Here is an 18,075-nt window from a genome sequence, read left to right as displayed (position 1 = left end):
TCATATTAATTCTTCCTTCTCATCTCTGTTCTCCTAGCCCTGTAAAATGTCAGAACAAGGGAATCTGTTTAATTTGGACCTTCCACATAGCAATGTATGGTGCGCTGGTCTTACAATTCCATAATGCACTAAAATGTCTTTATTCTTGAAAGATGTTGAACTAAAGACCTTTGTAGTCTTGGGTTCACTCTCCCTGTCTTTGTGCTGGACTGATGACCTTATAAAGGTAGAAAGATTTTTGGACAGGCAGAAGGATTTTCATTTTGTTTATTGCTTATTAATACTGTTCTCCACATTCTGCCTATGACTACAGTTTAAGCAGCACATAATTTTAATATCTTTTTAAGCAGAAATGGAAAGAAATATCTTGGTAATATTTCCCAGTGTTCATTATTCAGAAATCACCTGACATAAATTTATAATGAATAAAATTTTTGTTTTGAAATTTTCCAAATTGAAGATATACCATGAAAATACTAAAGGGACATTTTGTGTTCTATATCTTACTTATGTTGTAACTGAAGTACAATAGAAAAAGCAGAGTATGCTTCATTTAATCCATAGCCATGCCATCTTGCATATGATATCGCCACATCTCGCAAAATGAGGAGGTTTGAGTTAGATGAGTACGCATTGGGTGGGAGATCTCCCAAGTCTAGGGATCAGAATCGAGGTAGGCTTATCTCTTTAGGCATGCCGTTCCTGATTGAAGTGAACGCTGTTTGGGCCAGAGTCTTCATTCTGATCTCAGTTGTAACTCTGTTGACCTCAACTCAGTGGACTCACACTAGTAATTAATTTTGTCCTTTGTTTTAACAGTTAAATCTTAATTAGTTTGACCCTTCCATTGTTTTCCAACATCTCTTTTTTTAACAGAGGTTGTATCAAGTCTTCAGAATTCCTCATATGATGTGTCTTGTCACTATGATACAAACAGTGTATATGAAAGAATTCGACTTGAGAAGCTTGCTTTTGTCCACAGAGCTGTTAGTGTTACCACAGATCCTAATGGATGTAACTTTGCTGTTTTACAGTCAGATCCTAAAACAAGGTATATTTCAGATATCTATGGCTATAACTTCAATTGCTGAAAATACTGAGGGGGATGTGGGTGTAAAACATTTTTCTGTTCCATTAACAGTCTTGTTGTGTCTTCAGTTTCAATTAAAATTTCTGCTTTACAGAGAACCATCTTTGGCTACTGCAGAGATCATAGTAAATATAGTCATTTGGCTTAGTACTTATTTGTAGACAACCATGTAGAGGTTGTTTAGGCAAAAAGACATTAGGGAATGTCTACACTAGGAACTTTGCAGTGTAGACACATATTACAGTGACAGAAGGGTTCTTTTGTTGCTGTAGTGAATCCATCTCTCTGAGATGGCAGTAACTATATTGACAAAATAATTCTTTCATTGGTCTAGCCACAGTGTACACAGTGCTTAGGTCAGTTTTAACTATATTTTAGAGATGTGATTTTTTTTTTTCCCCCACTGCGCACCCTCACCCCTGAGCTACATAGGTAGACCTAGCCAAGTTTTGGGTGTAGACCAGCCCTTAGTTTATACAAAGGCAAAATGTTCAAGCCAAACACTTTTATAATCAAGTCCCTTTTAAAACCTACCTTCTCATGTACTTTAATTCTCCATTCCATAAAGTGTCATAGAAATCCTTCTTAACATATAGGTTCCTTATTTCTCAGAGATGCCCTATAATACAAGAAACTGAAAGGCAGAAATAATCTGTTTTTTAAATTAAACAAAAACTTAAATCTTTGAAATAAAGTTGGAGTAAATGAAACATTGAAAGATGCACTGCTCCTTGCACTCTAATATTAGATTTTTAGACTATTTAGCATATTGTTTAACACAAATTTTTGTTTTGGACTTCAGTATGCAGCATGTCAAAGATTCTTACATTTCTGAGTTACTTTAAGCACTTCCTTTCAGGAAAAATGACATGGGTAGCATGCAAAGTAGTAACACTGCTGATAACTTCATACAAAAATGTCTGGCTTAATATTTATGAAGAGAAAAATGTGATATTTATTTGGTACTTTAGAAAAATGTCACAGGAGATGTATGTATATGTAATATTGCATAATAGTATCTAGCTTTTATATAGCACTTTTCATCAGTTTAGGAATTTGCTTTGTATTAAAGAATACAATGAAACTTTGAATAGTAATGTAGAATAGCCAAAAATTTAGGTTCTTCATTTAAAAAAATCCCCTTCATGATAGAATTTTAAATTCTACCAAATAAAAAATAACTATTTGTCTTTATAGCCTATATGAAATTCCAAGTGTGTCGTCATCAAGTTTTGTTGAGGATTTTGGCAAATTGTTAGGGGAAACAGATGAAATGGACAACATCCATGATGTGACTTTTCAGATTGGCACTAGGATGATCCCTGCACACAAGTACATCTTGGCCACGCGTTCTGACTTCTTCAGGAAGCTGTTCGTTTCAGATGACAATCGACTAGACTCTCCAGATGTCTATCGTAAAGATGAAGATGCTGTAGGATGTGATCTCTTTATGATAGATAAGGTTCATCAAGATTTGTTTACATACCTTCTGCAGTTCATATACATGGACACTTGTGATCTTTTGACTCATGGTTACAAACCAAGAATGTTGTATAAGGAAAAAACAGAAGACTATCAAGATACCCTAATTTCTAACCTTAATAAAATGAGTTTCAGTGGAGATGTTAATGGAAAGTCTGCGTTTGAGGTTTACAGAAGTAATCAAGTGCATGTAGTAAATCAAAGAGAGAAGAACAAACCCAAGTCTTCTAAAAAAGGCAGAGTTGTTGGTGAAGATGTCAACCCCATAAAAATGTTGCAAGGTGTTGCAAAGAAATTTGGTCTCAGCAATTTAAGCATAAGGTGTGTTACAATTTTTTCTTTGTCAGCATCCACTTTAGTTGGTGCTTGCTTTTTCTTCCTTTCTGACCATATATAAGCTTGTCTAGAAAATGGAAGAGTTTAAACTACCAGTGTAGTTTGGGCTGACATAATTCCCAGTTTGTTTCTATTTGCCACTTCCCCACATTTCACAGACCCACAGCACCTCTTAAAAGGAGCTTATGAGGTCAGATTATTCTGTCACTTCTCTAAGAGAGAGTGTTAGCAACCCTTAAGTAATGCAACTGAGGGTTCTGTGAAAAAAGAGAATTATGAGATTGCTCTTCAACTAAAGCAATGTGTTACCAACTGAACCACTAGGCCTTCTCTGGTGCAGGAAGTTCTGTACATCAGCACTAGACTCATCTTAATCCTATCCTGGGACACTTGTATGAGATCTATACATTCTACTCTGTTTTGAGATGAGAACTTCCTGTGTTTGAGTTTAGATGCAAATAATGTAGCTTTCCAGATTACTTCTTGCCTCAGACTGAGCCATATGTTTTGTCCTTTGTGTGATACATATAAAGTCATGGCTCTCATCTGTGGTTGATGCTGGTCTTTGCATGGGTGACGCTGCAGACTTTGCATTAAACAATATGAAGCAAAGAACTGGAACCCTGTTAACTGATGTCTTGTGTTTCTGATAATATTACAAGATGAAACCAGGGGAGCTGAGATTGAACATCTCTGCTATTGTACACATTTCTGCATGATACTGTTTTTCTGTCTTGTGTCTCTCTGTACCATCATGAAAAGGATTGAGGACAGTAAATCTTTGTAAACCAATTCCCCCCACTCCTGTATTTTTAACGTACTACTTTGTTCAACTTTCTCAGCCATTCTGTGGTGGTCATAAAAAGGAAGCAATTAGCACAGCTGGGTGCACATAAAAGAACAGCCAGGGCAGAGCCCAGACATTTTACAAGCAAAAATGTCCCTCAGCCTTCTAATAAAGCTACCATTTGTGTTTTCCCAATTTTCAAATTAATCCTCATAGCATATCTCTAACACTATACATCTCTCGCCACTCAGGGTAATCAATATCTCAAAGTATGGCCCAGAAGGAGCAAACACCATGTGGATGGCTGAGCCTACTCTGATATAGCCCACCTGTCACTTGGACCAGGATAAATAAATAGGAGTAATTAAGTAGTAGAGGGAAGTCTAGCAATCCATTTTCATATAACTTTCATATCTGTGCTGAAGCATCTATCAGTTTCTTAATAGACTTCCTAGGTTTCTGTGACGTGCATTTGTTGTCCTTTCATTTATGGTCACAATGTTACACTGAGTGGTACTAAATTTCAAACCTATTTTTCCTTATCAATGTAGCTATTATCAGTAATATATAATAGTTGACGTTTGTAATATTTATGCTTTACAGATTGGATGGAGTTAAACTAGAAAATGGAAAAATTAATGTTGTCAACAGGAAAAATGGAAACAAACCAAAGTTTAACCCCCAAAAATGGTAAGTTTTTTAAAAATCTTGCTATGTCAAGTCTCTGTGTATCTGACTTTATTTTTTAGTACCTATCTCTTCATTTTGAAACAAGTAGACACTAAGCAGATGCAGCCAAAATTTTGTAAACTGAAATTTTCTGCAGCCTCTTATTGTGTGGGGTATGTGTTTGTGTATTTCACAGTTAATGGTCGTTGGAGAGAGATGCTTTGTATTTACCTGTACACGCTTTTGTAGTCAGAGATACTGGAGTAGTACTCTGAACCAGATCTCAACGATTGTGTTTGTTGTGCAGTCACATTTTCCATGGCTTCATTTATATTATAGAATAGTAATGTCAGAAAAAAACTTGACTTTTCCAGTCTGACACGATCTGTCTGTTGCAGGACTACACTTTGTTATTCCTACTAAAGCCATGTAGATTTTGACTTCTGCAATTAGAAATTTACAAGGTTGCTTAATGAGAAGAATCTCTGAAATATTTTCCCATTAAGGGAAATTACCTGAATTTTTACCCTACTGCTATTTATATCTGAATTACTTGGTCCTGTTTTGATGGTTACAATAGTACTAAAGCTTAATTCTTCAACTTATGTTGGAATAGGTTATATTTAGGGCCCAACAAATTTAACAGCAGTGAAAAACGTGTCATGGACCATGAAATAAGCCCTTCCCTATGAAATCTGATCTTCCCCATGCTGCTGGGAGTGCCCCAGCCCGGAGGCTCCTAGATGCAAGTCCCAGACTTGTCCTTCCTCTGCATGGATTTTCTAGGTGGGGAGGAGAGGCTTAGACTCACCTCTGAGTGCCTCCGCCTGCTGCAGGAAGCTCTGGGGATGGACCACAGCGTTGGAGGTTCCTGCAGCCGGAGGAGACTTGGTGAGGTGGGTTTGCTCTCCCCAATGCTGCTGGGAATGCCTCAACTGGAGGCTCCTAGCTGAGAATTCTGCTGAGCTGAGGGGGGCAGGACTTGTTCTTTCCCTGCATGGCTGTTCTTGAGGAGGACATCAAACCCACCTCTGGGTACCTTCCCCTACTGTAGGAAGCTCTGGGACTGGGCAGGAGCTCCAGTGATTCCTGCAGCTGGAGGAGGCGGGTCCAATCTCCCCTGTGTTGTGGGTACCCTAGCAAGGGGCTGCTAGTCACAGCCAGCTGGGGAGGGACAGGACTTCCTCTTAAGCAAAAGCAGTCCTGCAGGGAATCTCTCCAGGTGCAGGTAGCTCTGCCCCCCTTGCTTCCTGTCTGTCATTTTGCAGCTGCAGGAGAGCGGGGTCATTGTACAGAGAACTGCTCCGCCCCCTCCAGATGCAATTATTAGCTTGTTTCAATAAAAATAGAAAGATGAAGAACTTGAGAGAATTTTTTGATTGACACTTTACAGCAGTGAGTCGCACTCAGGACTCAACTCACTGACTGGTAGATATGAACAGTGGGGTGATTTTGTAGAATAGTGATCTCAATTGGCATCCTACCGGAAGACAGGTGAAATTACAAGTTTAAAATGAGAGTCCAAAGTAAGTAAATAACAGTCTAAAATCATTACTATAGCGGATCATGTGAAAGAATTTGGAAGCCAAATTCTACACGCTGATGGTGACAAACTATTTTGTACAGGCTGCAATGTTTTGTTAGATCATACATGTCAGGCAATGGTTCAGCACCACTTAGACTTGGAAACCCATCAAGGCAGAAAGAGGGCTTTGGATAGTGCATTGCTGGTAAATGAAAAGTTAAAAAAAAAATTCATCTCTTTTTAAGAAGATGACAGAGAGCTCTGAGACCCATCATTAGCTAGAATGGAACTTGTGGATGCGTTTGCAAATGCTAATCTCCCGTTGGGAAAAACTTGATCGCCTAAAATGCCGTTTGCTTACCAACTGCAAATAAGTTTCAACAGGACTACCTTCCAAAGGTTTTTGCTACACATTTTGAGGAGGCGAAGTATCAAATTAACTCATATGAGTCTTTTGCAGTTATTTCGGATGAGTCCACAGTTGAGCAAGACAACTATGTACTGCATGTTCTGTTTGATTTGATTTCTGACAAGGCAAAAGATATACAGACAGAAAAGCTAACGGTGCTTGCCAACTGCGTTTACTTTAATGTTGTTAACTATGCTAGAGTTTCTCAAGCGATGATTAAAACCATTTCAAGATATGGTGTGAATTTTGTCAAAGTATCTGTTTAAGAAGCGAAAATGCAACTTACATGATGAAATCTTTCAAATCTGTTCACCAAAGTCTAATGCCAAATGCTTTCCATATTACATGTAATGGACATATAATTTGTCTCATCAGGGAGCTGTGGAGATGTGAGTTAGGTAAAGTTGATAAACTGGTTAGCTACATTAAAATATCTTTTAAATGCTGCCCTGGCCACAAACTGTGATACAGGCAGCACATTGCGCCAATGACTGAAATCAGCAAACAAAAAATTGAACTTCCCCCAGAGCTGGTAATTACTTGTTGAAATTCCTGATTTGAGGCTGTACAATACCATGCAGCTCACCTGATGTACTACTCTGAGTTCATCTCAGAAGAGCTCACACTGACACCAAAAATGCAGGTTTTAACAGAACTTTCAACTCTTTCTAAACAGTGCTCAGCTGAATGAGGCAGTTCAGTTCATTGCCAAGAATGCTACAGGACTGATGGATTTAATCACTTGGTTGGAATCTTGACATGTCAGTCCTCCAAGCCTACAACAAAGTAATGGATGTACTGTTCTGGGCTGAAGCACAATCAAATGAAAATCATTCTGACAATGCTGAGTTAAATGCCAGTGCTTAGCAGGTGTTTTCTTGCATGGCAAAGAAGCTCAGACAATATAACTGCTATGGGGAAGAGTCAAGCAATGTAGCAAAAACTGCTCAAAAGTTTCAACAACATTCAGCAGGGTTCCTAAAAGTTGTGTGTATATTTGACCCTGCACAAATGCATTGTTGATGGTGGATTTATTTTGCCTAATGCAATATCTGGCTTTGACAAGAATTGTAGGTTGGAGATTCCAGCTTACAAAGATAACGCAAAAGAAGCGGATTGTAATTTGCCTGTGCTACAGTTTTGAAACTCAGTGGGAAAGCAGAATCCCCCATCTCGCAAGGCTAGCTTGGCGCTATCTGACAATTCCAACAAACTCTGTGGATGTAGAGAGAGCTGTGTCTGAACATGAACAGGTATTTTCAGCGTAGAGACGGAATGAGGAAAGACGCAGTTGCTGCATGCTCCATATTGATGTTCAATTAATGACGTTAGGAACCAGAACTTTTTTTTTTCCACTTGCTTTTGTTAACTTAAGGCAGTAGTTCTAAAGTAAGAGGCTACCAATGGAGATCACTACCCTACAAAACCATATCAGATGCCCATATCTACTAAGCAGGGAGTTGAACTCTGAGTGTTATTTGCTGCTGTAAAGTGTCCATCAATAAATTCTGTCAAGTTTTGACAGACCTTTATTTTATTGAAACAAGCTAATCATTGCATCTGGAGGGGAAGGGAGCCCTCACCCCCTAAAGTAACTCCTCCACCTGCAGTTGCAGAGTGATGGGGGAAGGAAATGAGTGCATATGGCGGGGGAGTGCAGAGCTTTCTGCAGCTGGGAGAGGTACTCAAGAGCAGCTGTGCATAGGAAGAGGAAGTCCTGTCCCTCCCCAGCCTGACCGGGACTAGCAGCTAGGTCCTTTTAGAAAGTTCCAAAGCTCCTGCCCAGCCCAAAGCTTCCTGCAGCAGGGAGAGGTCCCTGGAGATGGGTCTGGCCTCCTCCTGAGAGGGGCTATTTAGGGGAAGAGGAAGTTTGTCCCTCCCCAACCTGGTAAGGACTGGCAGCTAGGAGCCCCTTGCTGGGCTGCTCCTGGCAGCACAGGGGAGATCATACCCACCTCCTGCCTCTGCAGGAAGCTCGGCTGCTGCCGCCTTCAGACCACAATCTTGAGAAGCAATAACTGGACGATAGAATTGATCTGGGAGGAAATCCTCTTCACTAGTTAGCTTGGCTTTTGACTAGCTTGGCTTTTTATTTAATTTTTTTTTTAAATCCTTTTAAGACTGCTAAGAAGTCTTGTTTGTTATGTTTACCACCATAAAGGTAAGTGTATTGTGTTTCTAGTTAAATATTTGTACTTTCCCTCCCATCTTTGAGAGGACAAGAAGCCTAATCCTGTCAAAGCTGGTTTCAAGCACAAAAGAGAAATGAACTGTTTATAGGTCTTATATTTGTTAATAATTTCAGGATTATAACTGTTCTGAATGTCTTGTAGTTCATACCTCTGTGATGTGACCATGAAATCTATAGATGGAAAGGAATTCCCTTGTCACAAATGTGTACTCTGTGCAAGACTTGGTATGTATGTAATATCTGTAGATTCTTTTGTTCACAGTAACTTGCCTCTCTTATGATGTCTCAGAATGAGCTTTTTCTTTTCTTTGCAGACTACTTTCATAGGATGTTAAGCAGCTCTTGGATTGAGGTAAGGTTTCCATTTGAAAATGTGTGTGCTGCATTAGTTGTTATTCATTAATGTAAGTAAATGAAGATTTTCCTCTCTCTCTCAAATGAGATTTTGCCATTACCTGGAATGTAAATTAAAATACAGTTTGTGTAAAAATTGTAAGAAAATGGGAAATTTTAGCAGAAACACTAATTTTGAACCATTTAGAAACTGTATTCAATTAAAAAAAAATCATAAATATTATGAGCCATGATAATTTTATGTAAAAGCATACTTTGAGTTAGTAAGTATATTGCTATCTTAGAAATTTCTACTGCAACTAATCTGTAGTATTATAAAACCTCCTCAGTGAGTTTGAGCTTCTGGTATCCTTGGAGGTGTATTAAACTTCCTTTCTGCGGTAGGTCTTAATAAATGGCATGTAGATAATATTAGTCTTCAAATAGTGTCCCTGTGAGTGCTCCACTTCAGGTGTGCTCACACACCATCTGCCTTTAATCAGAGATTTTTTGATAGTAGTGCCTGTTTGGGCTGCACTTCATTGTGCCCTGCTCTGAGATTACATATGACTATGTGAGCGAACCTCCCTGAGTTCCTTCTCACCTCCGTTGGCCTGAGATGGAGGATTAGTGTGCCTTACTTTCAAAGTCTCTTAGCCTAGTTTCCTTTCTTTATTTTATTGTTTTTCTTTAGTTATTTTATTTACTTTTGTATATTGAGATTTAGGGGGATTTTGTCTTTATCTCTTTCCTCTTTGGGCAAGGGGTGCCTTCCCCTGCTAGATGCCATTGCCCAGGGTATGCTAGGTTCATTTCAAGCAGTGCATCTCTTGCTGGGAGTCCTTCCCAGTCAGTGACCTGCATTCCCATTTTATCCACTACTTGGGAGAGTCTCATATCCTGCAAAAGTGCTCCATCTGCTCTACTTTTTTAAGGAGTGAGCAATTAAAAATGGGGAGCTAAAACAGAGGCTCTTAACGATGGAATGTTCCTTGCAACTGGCCTCAGGTCCAGGCCAGGAGACACCCCTCTCCTCCCTTCTTCCCCTCAACCGAAACATCAGTAACCGAAAGAACACTGCCCTGTCAATTTCAGCACATTCACCTTTGTTTACCCAAGGTAAATTCATGAAGAAAACCCATAGAAAATGGAGTCATTTTCCCCAGAAAGAGTCCATCTCAAAAAGACCTCAGTCCCTATGGAGACTGCTGTGGGACCTTATGTCCCACCCTGGGTATGGCTGAGGCTCCAGACATTCTTAGTACCAATCCTGTGCCTGGGGCTGCGGGCTCAGCAGAGAAAAAAAGACAACAAGCATGCTTTGTATTGAGACCTTCGGTGCCACACAAGCAGGACACTGCATCATGGAAGCGTTCCACCACTAAGAGAACTATACTCACAACTCCTATATGTCTACATCTAAGTTGACCACTAAGATGGCCTTGGTACCCGAAGATGCCATGTCTCCAGTATGGTCTCAGCATCCCCCAAGTCATCCTCATGAGCACCGACTACTTTGGTCAGAACAGACTTGCCAAAGCAGCATATAGCGTCGGTACTGATAATTGAATAGGGTCCCATGCTTCAAACCTATCCAGTACTGCAGGAGTTGAGATTTTTGAGAGATCTACTTGTTTTAGAGGAACCAGAGTTTTCCTTGTAATTCCTTGTAATCACCTTTGATTTTTAAATGGGCAGTTTTTGAAATTGTACTCTTCTTATCCCTTTTTCCTTTAGGCATCCTGTTGTGCAGCTCTGGAAATGCCAATCCATTCTGACATACTGCAGGTGATCCTGGATTACATCTATACAGATGAAGCTCCCGCAATAAAAGGTGCTGACAATATATTTGTTTCTGGAAATTGTAGCATTGGGTGCATGAACAATTGACAACGAGTTTTTAAAAGCAATAAATTTCAGCTTGATCTGTTTCAAATAATTCTGCTATTTTCATTTTAATAAACAAGGAAAAGACACCTGAAGGAAGCAGAAAGTTTGGATATTATGCACTACAGTGTGAACTCTTTCAAATTAGAGACATTCTTGTGATGTGGGGGGAAGTGGTACAGTAAGTACCACAATTAGATGACATTTTTTACTAAAAAGATACTGTATTGCCTTTTGAATCATATGTATTATGTGGTAAACCCCTAACAATATGATATCATTTTATACTTTGGAGTTAGTTGTGGTTTTACCACGTGTTGTCTCCCCCCCCGCCACCTTTGTTTTGCTGAAGACACCATGATCTGCTGCTTTTCCCACATGCACCTCCGTGTTTTCTTCTATGTTGCCCCTTATACATAAGAAAAACTTTCTCTACAAGATTTGCAAAGCCACTACCACCTTGTCCTATTTTAAATCCCACTTCACAAACTACCTCTGCCTTGATGCCCACAAATAAAAGTGGAGCAAACTGGCCTTTGTTGGAACTTTTCTGAAGCATTTTTCTACTTACCCAGTCATCTTTCTCATGCAATTTTTCTTTATTTTCCAGACTCTCTAAATGTGGAATTTATTTGTAATGTTCTGGTGGTAGCAGACCAACTCCTTGTATCTCGATTGAAAGAAATGTGTGAAGTAGCGATTACTGAAAAACGTGAGTGTTTTACTATGTTTCTTAATGAAGTGGCTTCATTTTTTTTGTTTTGTTAAAATAAACCCAGTTGTTTAGAAGGTAAGGGTTGAGCTTTTCTTGTGAGTTGCAGTATGACTCTTCTTAACTCTGACTGTGGCTATGGAAAGGAAGGAGTGAATCTCCAGTTCATGTCACTGTTCTCTCTTGCCTGGACATCTGTAGCCACACCCGCTTCAGACTGCCCAACATTCTAGAGCTGAAATAATCTTCTTGATGTGAAACTTCAAGTATCTTTACTTCTGGGTCTCTTACCTCATTAAATTCAAACTCCTTGTCCTCACTTTTTTAAGGCACTACACAATTTGTTTCATGTTTCTACCTAATTCCCATCTCAGCTATGGGAAAATATTGGAGTTTAAGCTTTGTTAACATAAATTTATTCATGTTACTGTTTTAACCTATGTTTCTCACTCCCTTTGTCTGTTAGCTCCATTTCCAAAACTGATCTGTGTTTAGATTGTAGGCTTTTCATAGCTGGGACTATCTTTTCTATTTCTGTAAAGCATCAGTCAAATTCATGCTACATAAGTGTTGCCTTGGGTGGAGTCAGGGCCACTTAAGCATTTGTGCTTCTGTCTAATGAACCAGGAAAAGGGTTTATTTTTATTCTTTTTCATAACCTGATTTTCCCCCATTCATACTGTATATCTTGAAGTAATAAGTGATTACAAAACAAAATTGCAGTATGTTGTCTAGTTAAGTCTGTGATGTTTCTTCTTCCAGTTACTTTAAAGAATGCTGCCGAGCTGCTGGAGTTTTCAGCAACATACAGCGCTGAACAGTTAAAACTATCCTGCTTGCAGTTCATAGGACTAAATATGGCAGCCTTGCTTGAAGCGAGGTAAGAGTGGATGTAGGTGTTACAGTATGCAATACTGTAAAAGTGTGGAACTTTTAGAAGAATTATCAGGAAATGTTACATGAGTCATAATTGAGAATATAACCAAAAATCCTCAGCTGCACTGGTATTCACTTGTGCTGAAACTACTGTTCCCTATCTTGCAAGTTATGTACTTGTTTCACCTGTACTCCAACCCATAATAAAATGTTACTTCTGTAATCCTGAGGCAAAAAGAGCCTGTTCCAAAGCCCATTGAGATAAGTAAGTAGGAGCCTTTCCATTGATGTGGGCTTTGAATCAGGCCTAAGAATGGAGACCTGCAAGGTAGTTCTGGAAGACATTTCAAAATGGTTATAAGTAGGGCTAGGCGAAATTTTTGAGACAAATAGTTTATTTGCTGAATGATCCTAAATTTATCACTGTTTTTGCCTGAGATTTTTGGATATAAAAAGGTTTTTTTCCCCAAGATCAGCTTCAGGAAACTGTTTGTCTTTCCATTGCGCTCTCTAACTTTAGCCGAGGAGCTAGGGCACTTGCCAGGGATTTGGAAAACGCAGGTTTGAATCCCTGCTCTGGAGTAGGGACTTGAATCCCTCCTCTGAATCAAGCAGGGAAGATTTGAATCCACACCTCCTACCTCCCAGTGGAATGTCTTAATCACCAGGTTATTGAATCATTCTCACTTTGTCCCTCTATTTGGCTCAATTAATATTTGAGTATTTATACAAAGTGGAACAGCTTCAAGAGCAGAGATCGAGAGTAACGTACTCTGGAATAGCCTAGCACCTGGCACGGAGAGATGTGAGTTCAAGTCCCTATTTCAGAGTAGGGATTCAAACCTGAGTTGCCCACATCCCACGCGAATGCCCTGAGCTTTGGGCTACGTATTAAAGGGGGGAGGGGAGGAGAGGGTTGGAGGAACGCCTAGTTTCTTGAAGCTGGACCAAAACAAACTTTTCCAATTTGCTGACATATGCCAAACATTTTTGGAACAGACTATTTTTGGTGATTCTTTTCAATTTAAACTGGACACTAGGAAGTTTAGACTTGAAATTAGACGAAGGTTTCTAAGCATTAGAGGAGTGAAGTTCTGGAACAGCCTTCCAAGGGGAATAGTGGGGGCAAAAGACATATCTATATCTGGCTTTAAGACTAAGCTTGATAAGTTTATGGAGGGGATGGTATGATGAGAGCCTAATTTTGGCAATTAATTTGGCAATTGATCTTTGATCATCAGCAGGTAAGTACGCCCAGTGGTCTGTGATGGGATGTTAGATGGGGTGGGATCTGAGTTACTACAGAGAATTCTTTCCTGGGTGCTGGCTGGTGAGTCTTGCCCACATGCTCAGGGTTTAACTAATCGCCATATTTGGGGTCAGGAAGGAATTTTCCTCCAGGTCAGATTGGCAGAGGCCCTGGAGGTTTTTCACCTTCCTCTGCAGCATGGGTCACGGGTCACTTGCTGGAGGATTCTCTGCAGCTTGAGGTGTTCAAACCACAGTTAGAGGACTTCAGTAACTCCGACGTAGGTTAGGCATTTGTTGCAGGAGTGGGTGGGTGAGATTCTGTGGCCTGCATTGTGCAGAAGATCAGACTAGATGATCATAATGGTCCCTTCTGACCTTAAAGTCTATGAATCTCTGAGTCTATAATTTGCTGGTCGAACTAAAAACCCAGTTTACTCAGCTCTAGTCATGAGCATCATGTTGGTATTTTTTACATACATGATAGTTGTTGCAGTTTCAGTGTAAACAATTTCTCTTTAAAATAATTGCTTTATTCACACATAGTAGGTGTATAATATATTACAAGCAAGTTAATGAGATTAAAGCAAAGACCTCAATTTTTATTACCTGCAACAATAATTTTACTTAAAGGGTTAATCTGCACCATATCCCAAACAAGCTCGTTGTGTAGCAAATTGATTTAAAAAAAAACAAAAACTTGTTTGCTAGAAGCTATTTAATGCCTTGGATTATTAGAATATATCGCAAAGGAGCCAAACAAGTAGGCAAAAGGTAGATGAGAAAGTACTTTAACATTTGATGATACAGCTAAAGTAGGATGTTAGTGCACATCACCATAATATCTAATGCTATCACCTCTACATATGTGTATCCTGAACTGTGATTATTTGAATCCTGTTGAACAAATGTCCTTCAATTTGAATCAAATGGTAAATGAGACCAAGGCTATAACTATGTATCTTTATTTAGGACTCTGGACGTCTTAAGTGATGAAGTTTTGAAGGACCTTTCTGTGTCTTACAGAAAAATGGTAAGCTGTGCCTAGTTCAGTGAAAAGTGACTACTTTTAAAATAAACATTGAGTTAAGCTGATAAATATATATGCCAAATGCTCAACGGGTGGGTGGTGGGATGTTAATCTAGAAATAAATTTAATCTGTATTTTCTGAATTCTTCTTTACTTCTGAAATTTTCTGATAGTTACACATTTATTGCCACTGCAACATGCGTAATTCTGAGTTCCATTAATACTATCAGTCATATGCATTTAATGGTATTAATGGCACCACAAAAGTACGTTCTAAATTGGCTTTAGTGAACAAACAAGTGTCAGGTAATTCTATGCAGAGGAAGAATTTGTGGTGTGTGGGGAAGAGGTAACACTTCCATTTTTTAGCAGAATTGGTAGCTTCCAAGAGCATCTAATTCTGTTTTCCTGTTCTAATATTAGTAGGGCAGTGTAAGAAGAATTAATATTAAGTGAAATAAAAGAAATGAGTAAAACTTTGCTAGTAAGCAAGGCAGAGTCAGCATACAGCATAAACTATTTTTCTTCTTTCATACTTTAATGGTAAGAGATTGTGATGTGTGCATAAATCTGTGCCATTCTTCTATGAAGTATTCTAGGCAGTTTAAATTAAGTGAGTTCTGAACCTCTGTTTTCTTGAAAAGAATTCAAGAATGTGTGGTGTGTGGATCTGCGAGTGTTTGTGTGTATGGTTTTTTTTTTTTTTGTTTTTAAATTATAAATTTCCTTGGGCTTGTAGGCTGTAGTGCATAATGGTAATATTACCTGGATTCTAAAATTATGTATTCAAGTGATTATAATCTGGTACAGAGGTTCTCAAACTGGGGTCCGTGGACCACCAGTGGTCTGCGGATAGTTCCCTCTAAGGTGTGCACCTGGGTGGCTGCACACAAGAGAATGGCGGGTTACCCCCCTAATTAGTGGAGCCGCACAGGCGTGGCTCCACTAATTAGGTGCCTGGACCTTGGGGAAGATGCACATGTATGGTGACTTAGCAGCCTTGGGGGGGAATAGATGGTAGATGGGAGGGGGCAGTGGGATGAGAAGAGGGAGTGAGGGGAATTTGGGACTTGTGGGGCTGTGGTGGCCAGAGACAGAGGCGACTTTCCCTAGTTCCAGGTCTGTGGCTGCTGGAGAGAGATGGACCTCCTCCCCAGCCTCAGCTCTGTGGCTGCTGTGGCGTGGGAGAGACCTCCATCCTTCCCAACCCCAGCTTGAGGGCTGCTGCAGTAGGGGAGAGAGGGCACATCCATCAGATTGGAAAGGTAGGACTACTGATATTAAAATATGAATTGTGTGCTGTTATTTCTAGAACAAAAAAAGTTAATTATTATTAAGTTTTTTTTGTTTTTGTTTTTATGTAGTGCTTTTATCCAAACTGCATTACAATAGTTAGCTAGCTAATGGTACAAACAACATTTGGAAAGATCAAGTGGTCCACTGAGACCCTTAGCAATTTCAAGTGGTCCGCGAAAAACAGAAGTTTGAGAATCACTGATCTTGTACTTCTGCAAGAAATAGTATGCTTTCTAGTACACAGCTTAAGAGGAGCAGTGTAACATTAACTTTTGATATCGCAGATTCCAGCTATGGTCAGGAGAGTGATTACTCCATATCAAGATGGACCTGACATCAGTCCTTTGGAGCCTGATGACAGAGAAAACTTTATCTTTTTGAAAGAAGAAACGAATACAGAACTAACATCTCAGTGAGTCTTATGTTTTCTTTCTTTCTTTGCTGAAATAGTTGGCCTCTAGTTCTTGGCATTCATCACTCTTAACAAGTGAACTACACATAGCAGTATCTTTTTTTGTTGGATACCAGTTAGCTCTTTTCATAGCTAAAAGTCAAGAGCACTGGATAGAGTTAAAATACAAAAATAGAAGAAATGTGGAAGAAATGCAGGTTCCAGAATCGATTTTCAAAGTCTTTTCAGTAATGAAGCACTCTCCTTCCATCTTTCTCAGTTAAAATGGGTTGAGCAAGGGTGGCAAAAGGAGCAGTTCAGAATGATATTTAGGCTGAGTGGAGATGAGGGTAGTTATGTAGGCAGCAGCTGTACTACATAAGTCTACATCTGCTGTACTGTATTAAAGCTCAATTTAAGAGAAATTTTATCTGCAAATGAGCCTCATACTACAAGCTTTAAAAAAAAATTGTTTTTTTCCATCTAAAATGTAAATAAGCATTTTCCCTTTGATGTCTGACCAGACTGACCTTAGGTTTTTCAGAGCTCTCTTTGCAGTGAAATGTGGTAGACTCCTGCTAGTTCCTTTTCTCCTCCCACTCATTCTGACTGGTGGCACTATTAGTAGAATTGTAGTAGGTAAAGTCAGGTGTATGCACAGAGTGCACCTAGATGTATGGAGTTCTGTGCGGCCACTACAAAGGAGTTGGGCACAATCAAGGAACTATGATGTGACTGGAATAACAGAAACTTGGTGGGGCAGTTCACATGACTGGAGCACTGTCATGGATGGCTATAAACTGTTCGGGAAGGACAGGTATGGGAGGAAAAAGTGGAGGAGTTGCATTGTATGTAAGATAGCGGTATAATTGCTCAGAGCTCTAGTTTGAAACTGGAGAAAAGCCTGTTGAGAGTCTTTGGGTTAAGTTTAGAGGTGTGAGCAACAAGGGTGATGTTGTGGTGGGCGTGTCCTATAGACCACTGGATCAGAAGGATGAGGTAGACGAGGCTTTCTTCAGACAACTAACTGAAGTTTCCAGATCACAGGCCCTGGTTCTAACTGGGGACTTCAATCACCCTGACATCTGCTAGGAGAGCAATACAGCAACACACAGACAATCCAGACACACAGACACAGAAGTTTTTGTAGCGTGTTGGAGACAACTGCTTGGTACAAGTGCTGGAGGAACCGACTAAGGGCCATGCTCCTCTTGACCTATTGCTCACAAACAGGGAAGAATTGGTGAGGGAAGTAGAAGTGGGTGGCGATCTAGGTAGCAGTGACCATGAAATGGTTGGGGAAGGAAAGGAAGAAAGAAGAATAGCAAAATATCGACCCTGAACTTCAGAAAAGCAGACTTAGACTCCCTTAGGGAACTGATGGGCAGGATCCCCTGGGAGCCTATTATGAGGGGGCAAGGAGTCCAGGAGAGCTGGTTGTATTTTAAAGAATCCTTATTGAGGGTGCAGGAACAGACCATCCCAAAGTGCAGAAAGAATAGCAGATATGGCAGGCGACAAGCTTGGTTTAACAGAGAAATCTTCAGTGAGCTTAAGCACAAAAAGGAAGCTTACAAGAAGTGGAAACTTGGACAGATGACTAAGGAGGAGTATAAAAATATTGCTCGAGCGCACAGGGATGTAATCAGGAAGGCCACGGCACAGTTGGAGTTGCAGCTAGCAAGGGATGTGAAGGGTAACAAGAAGGGTCTCTACAGGTATGTTAGCAACAAGAAGGTGGTCAGGGAAAGTGTGGGACCCTTACTGAATGGGGGAGGCAACCTAGTGACAGATGATGTGGAAAAAGCTGAAG

General features: G+C 39.8%; 1 protein-coding gene across 1 annotated transcript in view; it reads left to right on the top strand.

Annotated features, from left to right (window-relative positions):
- Positions 1-18,075, top strand: part of IBTK (inhibitor of Bruton tyrosine kinase) — a 92,099-nt gene that overhangs the window by 30,978 nt on the left and 43,046 nt on the right. Inside the window, exons 11-20 of the mRNA XM_030555809.1 lie at positions 877-1,051; positions 2,288-2,893; positions 4,299-4,385; positions 8,632-8,714; positions 8,804-8,841; positions 10,560-10,656; positions 11,320-11,421; positions 12,184-12,301; positions 14,518-14,578; positions 16,156-16,283. Coding sequence (XP_030411669.1) covers positions 877-1,051; positions 2,288-2,893; positions 4,299-4,385; positions 8,632-8,714; positions 8,804-8,841; positions 10,560-10,656; positions 11,320-11,421; positions 12,184-12,301; positions 14,518-14,578; positions 16,156-16,283 — 1,495 coding nt within the window. The remainder of the gene's footprint in view (positions 1-876; positions 1,052-2,287; positions 2,894-4,298; positions 4,386-8,631; positions 8,715-8,803; positions 8,842-10,559; positions 10,657-11,319; positions 11,422-12,183; positions 12,302-14,517; positions 14,579-16,155; positions 16,284-18,075) is intronic.

This window comes from Gopherus evgoodei, chromosome 3 (genome assembly GCF_007399415.2).
Source record: "Gopherus evgoodei ecotype Sinaloan lineage chromosome 3, rGopEvg1_v1.p, whole genome shotgun sequence".
Classification (NCBI taxonomy): domain Eukaryota; kingdom Metazoa; phylum Chordata; order Testudines; family Testudinidae; genus Gopherus; species Gopherus evgoodei.
Note: the sequence above shows the minus strand (reverse complement) of the source record. Positions and strands in the feature narration are given on the sequence as shown.